Consider the following 17852-nt stretch of genomic DNA (forward strand, 5'->3'; position numbering starts at 1 on the left):
GGGTTAGCTGTCTACTGAAAGCAACTGAACAGGTGCTCAGTTTCATCACTTGCCCCATAGTATTTATGCATGGAAAATCTGTTGTATGTGGGCGCTGTTTAGCTATTAGCTGTGAAGAAAACCTGCTAGATGTCATGCTCTGCAGTCATGACTGATTTAGATGTGTTATGCATTAAAAAAACATGCTCGTAGACGTGATTTCCATATGAGGAAGTGACACAGGGCAGTTAACGGTTAGCTACACCTGCTTAGCTTCCTGGCTTTCCACGAGACATGTCATTACTGTGTTATTTGACGTTACTGTAGTCTGACATAATCATAGCTTTTGTTAGTTGTCATACACTGTATTATTTGCTTTGCCGCCACCTGAAGTGTTTACTTTCACAAATAACATTGTTTACGTCAAAGCAGCAGTTTGCAAAACGTTCATTTTAAGTTTCCTTTATCTGCAGTGAAACACACCAAAGACGTAAATTATCATGCAGTGGTAATGGATCTATTGTGCATAATTGTTAAATACTGCTCATAGCATTTTAAGGTCATTAACCATAATCCTCACAGATTAAAAGTATTTAAGTAGTAAGAGTGGGCAAAGGATAAAATCATCTGTCCCTAGGTATTTAATTTGATACTGCAATATTAATGTAAATATCACTCTATATTATTATTATTATTATTACCTGAGAATATTTCTATAGATATTATAACAAGACTGGACTATCTATTTTTTGTTGGTTAAACACCTCATAAATTTGCATGCATAACATTCATGCGTAAATCATAAAATGTTGTTTTTTTGGGGCTCACCTGATTGCTGTGAAGCATCGATTATTTCCATGATAATTATGTCCAAACCAGTACTTGAATGCTTTGTTTTTCTATACCATTTCCCCAAAAATCTCAAAACATTTCCCACAAATTTGAAAAAAGTAGTCCAGCATAATTTATCACACATCACCATAAACTATAAGTTATTCCCAGACAAGGACATTTACATTTCACAATTATTATTATTATTAGCAGTCACAATTACCCTTAAAAGAATGAAAACAGAAGTTTTATTTTGGTTGAAAATACTATAAAATGACACTTTTACCATTTTATAAATGGAAATTAAGTGTAACTTAATTAAGATGTCCGGTTGCATTATTTTTTTCAAATGTACACAGTATGATAACAGTTGATTTTCATACCTTGAAACCGCTGCAACCCTATCCCTAATGTATATCATCATATATATACAACCTTGCCTTGATATTCTAATACACCTAGAGGTTAAATGGATAGCTACCATATTGTAAACAGAACAGCAAACTCTTAAAAAACTAATTTATATTGTCTTATGGTGTATAGCATCATATAACCCAACCCTACAACTACAGTAACAACTAAACTATGGCTGCACAGTTAATCAAATTATTATGAAATTGCAATATGGCCAAGTGCAATATCCAAACTGCATGTTTTTGTGGAAGGTAAAATGTCTCACAACACACCATAATAAATAAAGCATTGTGATGCTGCAAAGAAGCCCCGGCCTACAAATCATATTCTGAATGTAAGGGACATGCTTGTTGAAATACAATGAACATAATTTATGGAGTTTTTAGAGTTAAAACAAGATGCAAAAATGACCAGTCCTACTAAAATCACAACTCATATCACAGTATCTGTCAGAATAATCACAAACTAATTTTTTTTTTGCATGTTGTGCAGCCCTACATGCAACAATTACCTTCATTTTACACTGTCATGTCTTGCTTAGGGGATTGCCAGCTGACAATAGGTCATGTCATGCGGTCCTTGACAGGAATCATAAGCAACAGGGTGTGAAATGTCCACTCACCTCCTTCCCACGATCCATTGCTCCTTCACTCTTTATCACACTTTCCTCTTATCGTACTGTACGCACATTATTTTGCCCCTCTTTTGCCCCCTGTTCTGCCCCGTCTCTATTCTGCTCTCCCTCCCCTCCTCTCATGGTCCACCCTGTTTTCTCCCACTGCCACAGAGATAAAAGAAAAGATGGCCACCTCCTCCTCCACTCTGGAAGAAGACGAGAGCTTGAAGGGCTGTGAAATTTTTGTGCAGAAGCACAACATCCAGCAGATCCTCAAAGAGTGCATTGTGAACCTCTGCATCGCTAAGCCTGAGCGTCCTATGAAGTTCCTGCGGGAGCATTTTGAAAAGCTGGAGAAGGTTGGTGATGACAGAGTTTTGTGTTTGTATGATTGACGTTTCTCAGTCTCTCTGTTTGTAATGTGGGGCTCTGTGTTGCCTGAGATCTTGTGTGGAGAGCTTGAAGTTGTTAATGATGTACTTTTAACTTGGATATATGACATGAATGTTAATTGCAGTGTTTACCAGTTACCAAGTAGTGATGTGTCGTGTGATTTCTCTGATATTACTTCCTCTTAATGTATCACAATGCAGCTTTTGCAAATGAAATAGCCTAAAAATGATATAATTACAGGCTCAGTTACAAGCTGCAATGTTGTGGATTCTCGCCTGTGCACAAATACACACCTCATTGAGTGTGCTAGTGTTTCACATGTACACAAACACTTTTATTCGTTTGTTACATTGAATCTCTTCAACTGACATTTGTGACATCGTCACATTTGAGCAGACAGAGAACATAACAGCTAGTTACTGTGTCAAAAAAGCAGACTGTTCTCAAACTTGCTGTTATAACAGAGCTTTTATTTTCCCAAACTATAATCTGAGAATCCATTAGGGAATATGAGAGAACCACCTATAAAAGGCCAGTGTCCTGTTTGCAGGCTCAGGGGGAACAGACAGTTTGTTTCTGCCCGTCTGTCTGTCTGTGAGAGACAAAAGAGGTGACACACATGGTGTTTCTTATCAAGACGTCACTGCATTTTAAGCCATGATTGTGCTACTGAAATTTTGTGTTTTTAATTGAGACATTGCTGCATTTTCAGCCGGGATAGAGCCACCAAAAGCGGTTGTCTCCTATTGAGACATCCCTGTTTATAGTCAGAAATGTGTCATCGAAAGCAGGTGTGGTTTCTTACATTTTCAGGTGGATTTTGCCACCAAAAGTAGGTGTTTTTAACTGAGACATCACTGCATTTTTAGCCAGAATTGGGTCACCGAAAGTGGTTGTTTTTTACAGAAACATCCCTAGGTTTTTATTCAGGAATGTGCCACCAAAAGCAATTTTTTTTTTTGTACAGAGACATCACTTCATATTCAGGCAGGGTTGAAGTACTAAAAGCGGTTGTTTTTTTCTGAGATATTGTTGCACTTTCAGTCTGGATTATGCCACCAAAACTGGATATTATTTACCAAGATATTGCATATTGCACAGTCATCGCTGTAACATCGCTGCATTTTCAGCCAGGACTGTAAAACCAAGAGTGGTTGCTTTCTACCGAGACATCGCTACATTTTTAGCTAGGATAATGCCACAGAATTGCCAACAGATTGTTCTGATCTACTAAAAGTGGGTGTTTTTACTGAGACATCACTGCAACTTCAGCTGGAATTGCGCCACCAAAAGTGTGTGTTTTTTATTGAGACATCCTTTTTCCTTTTCCTAACCATAACCAAGTGTTTTTTGTGCCTAAACATAACTACACATTAATCACAGCATTGTTGAAATGTACAGTTTCGATGTAAAGTTTCAAAGTAAACGCTGCAAATCATGCACAAATGCATTGGTGGTGATTCCTAGACTTCAGCATAAATGGATGTTCTTTCCCAACATTTGGCTTTAATCATGCAGAGATGCAGATGGGTGCTCATGAGTGGATCATATGATTTCTTTGTATTAACAATGGGCTCTACTCTTGGACTCCAGTCACAAATAGGTCATAAAGGTGTATGAGGTGGAGCTGTAGGCTGTCGATGTTGGCCTGAGGAGCGTTAAGACTTTGGAGAGAAGTCTCCAACAAGAGAAGTGATTGTGAAGCGACATCAGATATAACAGGGCTAAAATTCACCACCCTGATGCCTGGAGGAGGGTCTCCATCCTTGCAGCTGTGATATGTGTCTGTGTTAGCATGTGAGAGTCATCTGATGTGGGCAGTTTTTAACATGACGAGTGATATTTTCCCATTTTTTCTTTTATTTCCTCAAGAATCAAAGGCTATGTTGTATACAACATACAAGTAACGCTTTGCTGCATGTTCAATTACATTATATGTATTTGTTTATTTAGTCACTACCCTAATATTTAATCGCTAACTCATATTTACAACGTCAGTCTGCACCTGCAACATATTAAGCCGAGGTTTTTAGGACAGAACATACAAAAAGTTTAAGGTCAAGGTCAGGCTGTTGTCTAATGTGCTCCAGACTTGTTTATGTGTTTGCATCAGTCTGCCATCAGAATCTGGAGCAGAGGTCCTCACGGAGCTCAGTGGCCGAGGAGACAGAGTGAGAGCAAAGCATTCGTAGTGGAGCTTTTGCTGCTGTTAGTGGGGACTGTAATGCTGCATAGTCAGAGAGGCAGCATGAATACTAATGGATGTGATAGAGCACAGCAGAAGCATACAGTAGCAAGTTGCGAGTGATTCATGCTTGTAAATCGACATGCTGCACACTTGCACGTGCACACGTGTATTTCAGCTCAGTAACAAGTGAGCATCACAGATTTTCTGCTGTTTTTTTCTGCTCCCTCTGTTAAACAGGCAGGCACAAAAAATAGAATTAACATACAAGTTATTTGAGAAGGGAATATGATGAAGAGAAAGATATTTCATATATATTTCATTATCTAAATGGCTAGCATTATTAAATAGGCTGTAGTACACATGGGCCTCTATTTTCACAAAAAACTGGGCTCTGGTGTCCAGAAGCAACATTGCAGTCTGTTTAAGTGGCTGGTGAAGGATGAATTTCCATTTTTATTGATGGAATACAGTATTGCCCATGACATGCTCCACTCTCTGCAGTACATATCTGTCACACCCTGTGTAATAAGTTAATGTATTTAAGCTGCCGTGCTGTGCTCAGTCTGGCTGCCTGCGCTGCTGCAGCTACACTTTTCATGCAAGTGTCCCACTATCGTCACTGCTGCTTATTTACAGCGTTTAACCAGCACCACCTCCACCCTTGTATCCACCTGTAGGCTCTTCTTACAGTGACCTCTACTCAATCTCACCCTCAAGTGTTTATGGGTGCAGCAACATTGTCATTGAAAAAGCAATTGTCTTGTACACGATTGCAAAACTAACAGCTCCACATAATAAATGCGTTTACGTGACAGGAAATATAATTCTGTTTATCCAGAGGAAATAGGGCTTGGAGTTTTTAATCAAGAATAATTGCCCCAGTTTCAAGAGGACGCATGTGAACACATCTCCACACCCAAGTGATGATTTCACTGTATAAACAGCAGATAACATTTATATAGCTGACACTTCTAACCAAAGCGACTCACAATAATGCATTCAACTATGTGTGTATAAGTGCCACATTTAGACACAGTAAGCTATTTTTATTTTATATATTTTAAAGGCCAAGGTCCAGTCTGAACAGATGAATGTTCAGTCTGTGGCGGATGATGTGTAGAGTTTCTGCTATCATGATGTCAATGGGGAGTTTGTTCTGCTATTGTGGAACAAGGACAGCAAACAGTCGTGACTTAGTAGAGCAGTAGCCGGGCGTCCTTCGTAGTGAGGGAGAAACAAGCCTACTGGAAGGAGCAGAGCGCAGTTGAATTCTTCATGTGTCTCATGTAGAAAAGCAAACACGCTATTGTAACTGTTTTGCTACAGCCTGGTGCAGTGTTTAAATGCCAAAACAGACACCAGCTGAGCACCAGCGTTGTTAGACCCATGATATTGGGTTGAATTTAGGTTGCGATGCCGGCTGACTAAAAGGACAATGTCCACTGTTTTCATCAATTTGACGTAGAATACTGATGACAGATGACGTTGATATTGTATTGATTTTGAGTTGTGTTGTTAAGTAACCAAAATCCAATGTGTTCCAAATGTCTCATGGCAACATCATGTTGACATAAAATAACAACATATAGTTGAAAATATTGGATGTAAGCGATTTTGGGGGTGGGGGGTGGGGTCGAGCCAACAGAAGATGAAACAAAAAGCAAGACATTTACATTATTAAACATTAAAGTTTTTCCACCAACAAGTGGAAAGCAATTTGAAAAGCAGTGCTAAAGCTTACTGAGACAACGGAGCACCAGACTTAAAGGAAAAACCTCTCGTATTTCACGTTATATTGTTTTTTTCTTCAAAAGGAACTTGTTAGTTAAACTGACATCCCCAGTAGCAAGGTGTGGAGACCAATATCCAACGCCTGCAAAAAATCATATTATAACGTTCATGCAAGGTGAAATTCTTGCATCATGAAACATGGAAAATATCGTCAACCTGATTTCATTACAACCAAAATTTAACAGTGGTCCAATGAAAGAGTCCACCGTCTCTGATGTGCCAGCTGGGTTGATTCCCGCTATGAGGATTCTGTCTTTTGCCTCCTCTATATGTATGTGCACATGCACATAATGACACTATTTTAATATGTTGTCACTGATGCTTGTGTGTCTTCGTGCAGGTGAAATGTCAGGATGAAAACAGCATATTTGAAGGAAGTGAGAATCTACTGCATTGCTTAAGGAGCAGAGCTTGAACAGTTGTGTTGGTGAATGTCGGACAGTGAAATCACCTGGTGTATACAAGTGGTTAGAATTTAAAAAAAAAAAAATTGGTTTCCCAACACTATTCCAGTCAAGCCCTCCAAATCTGTGCTTGTGTTGTTGTCATTTGTGGAATTGGAACAGCCCATGTATGTTTTTGTGGTGTCCCATTTATTTAAGAGGCTTATTGTGTTCTTTTTCCTCCTGCGCAGGGGAACTCTGAGGACAATATTTGCTTCATGTGGAATTAATCTGGATTTCATTTTCTATCTTGTGTTGTTATTAAGCGGTATTAGTGTTCTATCGCTCCAAATATTTATCTTAATGTCTTAAAATATTTTGTATATGCCAGAAGAGGACAAGTTTTAAATGCAAAATAACAAATAATTTAAAGAGTTTTGTAGAGTCAAGGTGTCAGATCTAATCTCAGTCCGTCTTTCAGATCATGAAGCTCTTCTTCTCGACACAAAAAATAACAGAAAAACACTTTTGCCATCATATTTTTTCCTGTACTTCACCCTCCGTGTCTGTCTGTGTTTTCTTCTCTCTCCGCCGCTTTCGTCAGCACTCGCCGCCCACTAGAGGCGGTAACCTAGGCAACAGTAGAGGATAGATAGACTGTAGTCTATCCTGTGTTGAATGAGCTCCTTTATTCACAAAGTTTATTCCGTCTCTCCGCTCATGTGTTCAGGTTTTTTGTGTGTGTGCCAATTAGATCAGCAGGGTTTTCTCTCTTCCTTTTTTCTTTTCTTTTTTTTTTTTTTTGCAAGCTCTAACCTCATTTCATATCTGCGCAGGATCCATTTCATACGGCATTCACAGTCTTATCTGGGAAATCTCTTTTCTCTGTCTCGGTTTCTCCAGCGTCTGCTCTCACAGTTTTGTTTGATGGGTTTTTTTTTTCTGTTTTCCTCCACATACATGCTTTGTTTTCTTTCTGCTTTTCAGAGTTTGTCTTTCTCGGTCTCTATTTGGTCGCTTTCTTTTACCCACACACACACAAACTTGAGAGCGCACCAAATCATCAGTCTGACTAGTTTGTTTTTTCACTTTTGTTTCGGTATAATAACATGTCTTTAGTACTCGGCTGACGTTGTGAATGGGAAGATAACAGGCGTCTCGCTCCCTTTCATGCTGCGTATTTATGCATGGTAATGATGCCTTTGATCTCTGCAACAGTGGCTTCAGATGAGCATTAAACTCCCCCGCCGCTATCAGCTCAATTTTCTGAGGAGTGAACCTTAATTTTTGGCACACTACAGTGTCAAAGGACAGCATTTTCTATCACATCTTAGCCGCGTTTTTAGTATTCTGACAGTACAGTCTCCTAACAATGTTTCCTATTGGTTTTTGTGTTTGTCATTTGCACCCAAGATGTTTAGTTTACAGTGGACTGTCTGTAATCAGTAGGTTTGTTTCTCATTTCTACAAAAGCTTGTTGTCGCTCTTGAACAGCAGAGATATTGAAACAGTGATAAACTGACAGAATTTCTAACACACAGGGTTTATCGTTGCAGCCGCGATGATGTGCATAATAAGAAATGGTGACTCTTTCTCGTCAGTCTGCATCATTACAATCTGTCCAACTGGCAGCACTCAGCTGAAAGTGCCAGGAACGAATGTGTGAGCGTGGATATGTCACTCAGTGTATCAAGTGGGCAGCTGCCACCGCAGATGTTTTATAGAATTAGGCACATTGCATCTTCACAAGGCTCAACAGTGTTTTCTGGCATCGCTGGACCGTCATCGCTGGCCTTGTTTTTAATGAAAATCCATTTGCAAAGACTTGAAATTTGCCTCAGATTCCTGCTTCTGTTTGGAGGAGATCCTTAACTTTCCCCTCTCCCCTTTCTATTTCTGTTTCTTTCTGTGAGAACACATCTGATGACTTAAGGCATACTTTGCCGATTTTCATCAGCTTTGCATCATAACAATGTGGGTAGAGTGTGTAATTGAACTATGGTAAACTTCTCTTCTTCTTGCCATCACCCAGATCTCCCTGCTCCTCTACCAGCTTAAATCTTTTACTGGCTCTAGGGCTGTTGCTTGAACTACAGATTGTACTTCTGCACCACGGACTCAAAAAATATAGAAGCAGATCGAGAGAGAGACCGGCCTTTCTCTCCCTCTGAAACTCAGATCAAACAGTAAAACCAGGCAGTGCCAATCGAATATGCACCAAGATTCTGTTATTTTGTTGCCTTTCCTCAAATGTTTGGAAACATATTTAAGCTCTTTTTTAACTATAATTTGAGATCTTTTGCTGCCAGTGGACCGCCATATTGTTTCCTGTGTCAAAACGGACAAGCTTGCATTACGTTTCCCACCAGCAGGAGCATATATTGGTCCTGTGCAACACAGTGCATTCTGGTAATTGTAGGTTTTCTACCTCTTTAGTGAAAGCAAATACCAGAGCCCATTTCCTCCACTTTCTTTGGTCTCGTACTACCAATTGTAAATGTGTCTTCATCTTTCTACTGCAAAGACAGCCCAGATTTATGAAAAGACCTTCCCAGCAGTGAAACCATATTTACACAACTGCGTCGGCACTGTATTTTGGTCTCAAATTGAAACTTAGGATGGATTGTGCTGCTAGGTCATCTTTTGAGGTGCTGTTTCTTGTTAATAAAGCAAACAGGTTTAGCATCTTACAGCAAACCCCTCACTATCTTGTTCTTTACCCTGGAGGACTGTATTTCATTTGCCACAGGGCAGTCACTTAGCAGTTTCTGCTTTCTCTGTGTATGTCTCTTTGTGTATTAATACGTGCTGTTCTGGTACAATGCCTCCTGTGTTCCTTATGCTCACAGGGCTGTCATAAGTTTGTGTCTCATGCTTCACCCCTGACTCGTCACAATTTCTCCCTCCTGTCGCTCATGTTTTCATATTTCTATTTTTCTTCAGCAGTTGTGTATATTCAAGTTTTTTTCCCTCTAATCCATTTGTATCCTTTTAGTATCATTCTCCTTTCTCTTGTCCTCATCTCTACCCCTGTCATCAGCACACACAAATCCTTTGTTGACTATCTCAGTCAAACTTGCTTTTTATCTCCATTTCTACATCCCAGTTAGAACGAAAGAAAATATTTCTATTTCAGTATCATTTCAATGCCTTTAGAATACATTTAAACACGTTTTTATTGTAAAAGGCTTGTAATTAAAAAGCTACAACCTAAAAGCTCTACTCTCACTGACATGCAGTATATCTTTGTAGTTTGCAACTAATGGTTATTTTCATTATGTTAATCTTTTGTTTATTTTATCATCTTCATTTGTCTGACCAAAACCCCAAGAATTTTTAGTTTATCATCACGTAAGATAAAGAAAAGTAGGAAATGTATGAATCAGTTATCAATTTTGTTATTCATTTTTTGTTTGTTGACTCATAGCTAATTATTATTACTAATATTTTTTCAGCTCCAAAAATATATTTATTGTACTTGTTTATTATTTTTTGTTTGTTTTTTTCCCACTATTTATGGTATTTTTATTACATGGTGTACCTAAACATTTTTGTAAGTATCCTAAAAAAGCATTTAAAAAAAACTTAAACTAGTATTAGTATTTCTAAACCCCTGTAATCTTTTTTCTCTTCCAGTTTTTTTGTCTTAAAATCAGTAATGAAAGACTTATTTCGAGAACAACAGCAGAAGACGGAGACACACATTTGATGTTTGTCGTCTGTTTCTGTCTCTACAAGTCTGTTGTATGTGTTGCATTGATAATAGGTGCCTAGCTTCCCACGCCATCATAAGCGTGTCGAGTAAAACAAATGTAAACATGTCTGCATCAGCTCTGCCTGTGAAAGATCCCTTCACACTGCATTATGGGATGGTCCCTCACTCTCTGTCTGTCAGCCTATCAGTCAATCAACCACTGTCTTGCTGCCCCCTGTAAGATGAGAAACCTGTCTGTGCTGCCAGCCATTCAGCTGTCACCAGGACCTATCATAACAAATCCGCCAGTCGCTTCAAAGGCCTCTGATTGACAATTTGTCATATGGATTTGGTTGTTTGTTGAGTCCACTCAGAGCATTTAGAGGAGAATCAGGTGAAGCTGCTGATTATCTCCCCTCTCTTCAACTTTTTCTTTTATTTCTCTTGATCTGCGCTACGACTATTTAGTGCAGTCTACATTTGTGTATACCAGTCAATATGCATACGGCAGAAGTTCAGCATCATTAACGGTATGTCTCGTAGATACGTTTTGTAGCACGGTGTAATAAGTGTCTCCAGCCTCTGTGTTCAATCATCACCACCATACTGGGAGCAGGGCATTCTGTCAGATCAGCCCGGGGTGCACGCAGTGACCCGGGCCTAAAACCCCCTCCCTGGCCCACCGCGGGGCCCCTCCAGGTAAATCAGACCCCCAGCCCCTGTTTCCCTGGTGGTCCTTCTTTGTCCTCTCTCATCTGTCCGTTGCATCCCTCCTCCCTCCCCAACTAATCTGTGGTCGGTGTGAGAAAAAGAGAGTGAATTGTCACGTGTATAGCTTTATATTTGAGGTACTAGGACAGAGACAGTGTAAGAGCTGTGTGCAGACTCAAACTATTCAAGATAGTGTTACATCCAGATACAGCATTGATAAAACAAGCAGCATCATTTGTTATTACTAATTGATTGCATAAAAGGACTGCAACTAACAATCATTTCCATCATCTTTAATCAGAGGATTATTTTGTGGAAACACATTTTTTTGGCTTTAAGTTAAAATGATGAATTAACCGTTCATTGCACAATTCCATGGCTATAAAATAATGACACCATCAGCATTTAAATTGGGTTCCCATAAGCTACGCTTTCACTATCACCAGGTACAGCCTCCCGGGAAAATGAAGGTTCGATTTACAGCACAAAGGAAGTGCATTAACCCTTGCTTAACCAAAACAGGAAGAGGATCACACTTTAGTTTTCTTCTGGTAGCTATAGGTAGCTATCATGGATTTATTAAGAAAACCTGGATACTGCGTGGAGGCGAGGCCCCGTTCATTCCTATAAGAGCTGCTCTGTAGTGCATGAAACAAAAAACGCTTTATTTCCGCGTTATGAAAGTACCTGGATCTTTCGCATTATAGGGCCCATAGAGGATACACACTACAGACTTACAACAGGCCAAGTGTGGCCGCATGTGCCTGAGCGGGTAACTTAACTGGTGGAGCGGCTGACTTCTGGTTTAGTAACTCGCTAACTTGAAATGCAGTTAAAAAAATGTAATCTTGTGGCTTTTAGATTTTCTAAATGTTATCAAGCTGAATGGATGAAATCTTGAAATGAGTCATTTTGTGGAGGTTTTGGCAGTCACAAAAATGTATACACTAATTTACAGATGTCTCTTTCCCAATGTAAATCTATGGGAGAAAGTCTTTTCACGTGATGGACCTGGGCGGTGTAATTCAAATTTTGGCTGCGATGTAAAATTTGATTCAAAGCCCAGCGCTCTACCTGACTCGGGGGCTCGGTTGATATATCCTGTTATCAAAGAAGATCAGTTTATGTTCTATGCAGGTACTATAGCCAGTAGTGGAAGTGGCAGACAGTGGAACAACCACTGAAAACAAAATACAAATCTGTTCTGTATTGTTGGTAGTTACTGGGCTTTGAGGAAATTGTAAAGCGATCCAGTTGTTTTTGTGACAGTGGTGCCAACAATAATATAATACCACTTTGAAACAAGGGCGGTGGTGTGTGTGTGTGTTTGTGTGTGTGTCTTGGGGGGTGGGGGGGGTCTGTTTCCACTTTAATCTGTTTCAGTATTTTCTCTGAAATGTCAGACAAAAGTGAAAAAATGTCCAATACCCCAAAGCTGAAGCTGACATATTCAAGTGTTAAATCAACAATCCACAATCCAAAGGTATACTGTTTAATATTTCAGACAAAGAACACAAGCAAATGTTCACATGCGATAAGCTACAACCATCAAAAGAAATTACCTAAATGAGTAACTGATTAGCAAAATTGTTACAGATGAATTTGATTCACTTTAAAGAATTCCCTTTTCAGCTTTCATTTGTAGGCCGTGTGGTGCAGTCCTGACAAATGTAAAACTCAGCTTGTAGATTTACCAAATGCACTCAAAGAACTGAACAGAACCAAACCCTCAATGCCGAAAGAATTCCCACTAACATCCTGCATGCATGAGAAAACTGTACTTGTAAGGAGCAGGGCATGAGTGTTGCTAATGCTATGAGGCTTTAAGTTTTCTATAGCTGTTGTCATGGTGTTGCACCAGTTTACTCATAAGAACTTGGGTATGGAAAGGATGATCCCACTGCGTTTCACCAGCACCCAGATCTCCCTGCTCATCTCTCAACTCACATCTGATTGGATATTTGCTGGCTCTAGGGCTGTTGCTCAAGCTACATCCATTTTGTATGCCCACCACTATGGACACAAAGAGTACAGAAGCTGATCGAAAGACACCCGCTCCACTCACCCTCTAACCCAGACCAAACTCAGATGAGACGGTAAAACAAGGCAGTGCTCATCGAATATAAACCAAGATTCAGTCACTGTATTGCCTATTTTTCTCACCTAAAATGTCTCCAGGAAAAATATTTTATTGTACTGTTTGACTGTTATGTGAGAAAACTATTTTCTGTATTACAAAAACAGAGGCTGAAAATACTGAGATCAAATTGTAAAATAAAACAGCGCTGATCAAATATAAACCAAAATTCTGTCACTGCTTCAGAAACAAATTTCAGTACACTGTTTAGCTGTAATTTGAGATTGTTTGTTTTAAACTGGTTGCCATATTTTTTCTTGTGTCAAACAGATATCACTGACCAGTGGGAGCGTTTATTGGTCTGGTGCAGCCCAGTGCATTCTGGTAGTTGTAGGTTTTCTACCTTTTGAGCAAAAGCAAATGCCACAGCCCTGCCTGCCTATTTTCTTTGGTCATGCAATCTCGGAAGTATTTCTGTCTTTGTACTGCATAGACATTCTAGTTATATGAAAAGTTGTTTCCAACAGTAAAATAATTTAGGTTTACTGTGTGTTAAGGTAAAATGAAAAAAAATCACAGGATCACAAAATGAATGTCAGAAATGTAGTTCCCATTAGGGCAGCAAAACAAGTTTGTTTGTGTGTGTGTGTGTGTGTGTTGCAACCATATAGAGAATGAACATCATTTCATAGCCAGGAGGTCAGCACTGCACACACGCAGTCCTAACACAGCGCGAACTTTCTGTCCATTGTGGTGCTGTAATGGTGTGGAACAGAGTGATGAGTGGACTGTTAGCTCGGCTGGTGGATCAGCTCTCCATGCTTCATTACCTGTGTGTGTATGTCTGTGTATGTGAGTGCAGAACCTTGTTGTTTTTGGTTCACTCACATGCTTTCAGCCCTGGCAGTGGAGAGTGAAGTTGTCTCCGTCACTGGATTAGGGCCACCTCAGGTAACCGCTTATGGATGCTTCCTTTTTTCCTGACTAACATCAGAAATTAACTTCATGGAAGAAAAGATATTTTGATGTATTCGTGCTGCAAGTCCACTGAGCTGCTCTGATGGGTTTTTGCGTTGAGCATGATGGGTGGTTGGGCTGATTAATATTGGTTAGTCATACAGTAGCTATTGGGATGTGAGTTAGTCATAACTTTTGTTCATTTTTGCTTGGCGCAAATTGGTTCAGGGAATGGACAAAACAGGAGAGGGTCGTTTTAATATGACTCATCATCCACAAATGAGTTGAAACTGGAATTGGTGATGGTTTAATAACAGTGACTTTCTATTGAGAGTGTGTGGATGGGATTGCATGTGTGTCATCTTTTGTCTGTGTCTCCATTCTTTGGTTTAATCTCTGACCCTCAGTCTCTAATGGAAAGACTGCTTTTCTTACAAAGCTTCTGTGTCCTGCTTATGCCTGTGTCCTCTATCTTCACTCCTCTCCTGTCCTTTCTCTCTCTCTGGCATCCAGCCGCCGATGATGACGCAGGGAGAGCAGAGGAGAGAAGGAGGGAGAGAGGGGAGAGAGAGTGTGACATTATAGGGATCATAGAGAGGAAAATACATCTGTAAGTCAATTGAATCAAGGTAGAATATTACAGGAGGTGTGCCTCGCTTCTGTGAAAATATTTAATGGTGTTTTTTAAATAGAAATGACACTACTTTAGACTGAGATAGGGTGGCAAAAAAGGTTGCAAAAAAAAAACAGCTGCAGATGTGTTTTGCCTAGCTACTGTGCATATCCCTGGGAATGATAAATGGCACTACGTCGCACTGTCTGGCCTCCGTGTTGCTGCTGAATAGCCGAAGCAAGAAAAAGTTTGCTTCTACTGCTGCTGAAGACACGTTGCAGCTGTTCTCAGCTCACCTTGGACAAATGGTGCCTCCTCTGTAGATGCGTTTACACTTTGTTGCTGTGTTCGAACGCTGCAGCCAGAACAGTGTGAGGACTTGTTGGAGCCAGACACAAAGTCCTCAGTTGATGCCTGACCCTCTGACCTAAGAGGAAAGCGTGGGTGGGGCTGGAGATCAGTAAAGAGCGAGAAAGACACTGCATGGTACAGAACAGTGTCTGGCACACACTGGAGATGTACGGGATGATGACGAGAACATTTGGAGGCATTCGCCAGTTCGAAACATACAAGACACGCCATTTGGTCAGAACAGAAGTCTGTATTGAGGGGCGTTTTTTTTTTTTTTTTTTTCCTCTTTCTGTGAATCGCTGTGGATGTGTTAGTGAGAGAGAGACAATCTGTCAACAGGCGTCAGAACTGGTGCGTGTGTGAATGTAGGTGTGTATGTGTGCGTCCTGCTCAGACTCACCACTAACTATTCAGGATGCTCACAGTACCCAGTTGTCATAGTGACGGGGGGGAAGCGAGAGGCTCATTGCGCCACCTGATTGTGAGCGCGTGTGCGAGAGAGAGGGAGAGAGAAAGGGCTGGAAAGCAGAGACGGAGTTGCGCAGGAGCGATGGAGAGACAGGCTTTTTGCTGTGATCAGTGTTTTCATCAGTAGTCTCGTTCTTCAGCTGCTTTGTCGTGGGGATTGCAGACATTTCACTACTCGCGCTCTCTCACTCTCGCACACACACATACTTGGATTCTCTGATTGCTCGCACACAAACCTGAGAGCGCACACACACACACCCGGCGCTCGCTGTGCTTGTATGGCAAGATGCTGCTGCGGTGTGGCTTGTGTGTCAGGTGTGTATGAGATGGGAATGTGTTGATTCCCATGCACACTTTGACACACTTGATGCCTGCTGGTGCCTCTGACAGGCTGAGGGACACACCGCACGCCTGGCCAGGGGGCCCTCCATGCCATGGTAAATACCTCTGCTAGTAAACTTAGCCTGTAGTTAGCCTCCTGAAGATAACCTGTGTAGTCTCATAGAGGCAGGAATAGCACAATGCAGTGTTTGTTGTCAAAGTGTGTGAAGTTTTGTTGCACAGTGCTTTTAAGTTTGACTATCTGTGTTATCTGTTTGTGCCTCTGACCTATTGTTTTTTTCTGGAGTGCTTCAAAGGAAGAAAAGCGCTTGTTTTGGATTTGGTTTCAGAGAGTTCAGCGTATTACTTGATGCAGACCTTTCCACCTTGATTAAGTCGGAGTGTGTGAGCTCTCCTTTCCCCCTGCAGTCTGCCCGTGCATGTGTTTGTGAGTGTGTGTGTGTGTGTGTTTTGATGCTGCTCTCTGGCTCTGGCTCCCCTTTTCTCCTCCTGCTGGCTGTGTTCCCTCAGGCAGTGACTCTGCGTAAGCAAGAAGCGCGCGTGTGTGTGATCTGCATTATCACACTGTTTTACACAGACGGTGAAGCAAAGCATCACAGTAACCTTAGGATGTAATTAGCGGCAGAGACAAAGTCAAACTGAATGACAATGAGAGAGACTGTGGCAAAAAGATCATCAGTGGAAAGTGCAAACTGGAGCGTCTAATGAACTGTTTGTGTCATTTTAGCATATTACTGTTTCCATACCCGTTACATTATGCTGCCGAGATGATCAGAACAGATCGTAAAGAAAGAATATGTAGAGAAGCGCTGAATCGTGAGGTAACACTTTTGTTTTTCTCAGTTTTCAGGTAATGTGACCATCTCCATCTCTCGCTCTGTGTTTTTCTGTCATTTTTGCGATCTCTCTGTCACAAGTCGTCTCTCTCTTCCTCTCAATCTCTGTCTTTCCCTCCCTGTCAGCATATGAGCAGAGTGAGGCAGCAGCAATTTGTGCTCCCTGCTCAAGGCACTCAGTAATCACTCTGCTCCCAGCTGCTCCAGGTCTCCTTTTTTTTCGCTTTTCCTCCTTGCAGAGATAAAAGTTACTTCACTACATTTAATAGAAAATGGTGGTACTTGATTTATACAATGCACTCCAAAATTTAGGTCCTATTAATTAAAAAAAGCCAGATGCTGTCTGTGTTTTTCTTTGCATCTTTGGTCTGCATTGGATCATGGTGGTGTGTCTTAATAATCGATTAGGTTATAGATTACAAAATGCTTTAAACGAGCTTCAGGGAGCAGGGACAGATGCACCTGAATTAAGTTAAAAAGCCTTTATTCAAAACACAGCTACAACACTGACTGGTTTCAACCCGAAGATCTTCATCAGAGGGTGAACAAGAATCAAGCAAACAATTTCTAAACTTGGCTGAAACCCTGACTGATAAGTGAATGCAGGTGGGTGACAGCATGCATCACTATGACAAGCCAAATTGAAGAGGAAGAGCCTTTACAGGTGTTCAGAAAACATCCAGCACAAAATGAGGAATAAAGATAAAAATTATATCCATTATATAAAAAAATCAAGCCATTACTCTGATTATTTAAATTGCATCCGTTCAAAAGCATAAAATAGAAAAATGTAAAAAATAAGGTCTGTGTTTGACTGTCTTTTTTATGGCATTCAGGGATTTACATTGGTTATTGTGGTGATAGCACAACCCAAATAAATAAATTACTTGAATCATCAATAAATAAATTCATAAAATAAAAGCAAAATGTTTAAATTCTTAGATTGAAATTATCTTAAATGTCAAAAAGTCGGAACAAGGGCTGCAGTTTATGATTACTCATCAAGTAACCTTACAATTTAGTTTTTTATAATAGTGAAAATTGCCTCTTGCATTTATATAAGCCAAAAGGGATGTTTTTTGTTTACCAGTCCTAGAGACATTTAGTTTACCATCATAGAAGACAAAGAAAAGCAAGAAAGCCTCACAATCGAAAAAAGATTAATTAGATGCGTTTCTGTCCACCGGTTTTAAGTGCATTTTCATTTT

General features: G+C 40.3%; 1 protein-coding gene across 3 annotated transcripts in view; it reads left to right on the forward strand.

Annotated features, from left to right (window-relative positions):
• Positions 1-17852, forward strand: part of prkar1b (protein kinase, cAMP-dependent, regulatory, type I, beta) — an 83021-nt gene that overhangs the window by 303 nt on the left and 64866 nt on the right. Inside the window, exon 2 of one of the 3 annotated variants that reach the window (XM_042504863.2) lies at positions 2012-2199. In XM_042504863.2, the coding sequence (XP_042360797.1) occupies positions 2026-2199 (174 nt within the window). In that variant the 5' untranslated portion in view covers positions 2012-2025. Of the gene's footprint in view, positions 1-2011; positions 2200-13879; positions 14029-15532; positions 15904-17852 lie in introns of those variants that run through there. The other 2 variants (XM_088069138.1, XM_042504864.2) reach the window with 2 other exon arrangements.

Source organism: Plectropomus leopardus, chromosome 18, assembly GCF_026936395.1.
Source record: "Plectropomus leopardus strain MGB_pleo_1.0 chromosome 18, ASM2693639v1, whole genome shotgun sequence".
NCBI classification, from domain to species: Eukaryota; Metazoa; Chordata; class Actinopteri; order Perciformes; family Serranidae; genus Plectropomus; species Plectropomus leopardus.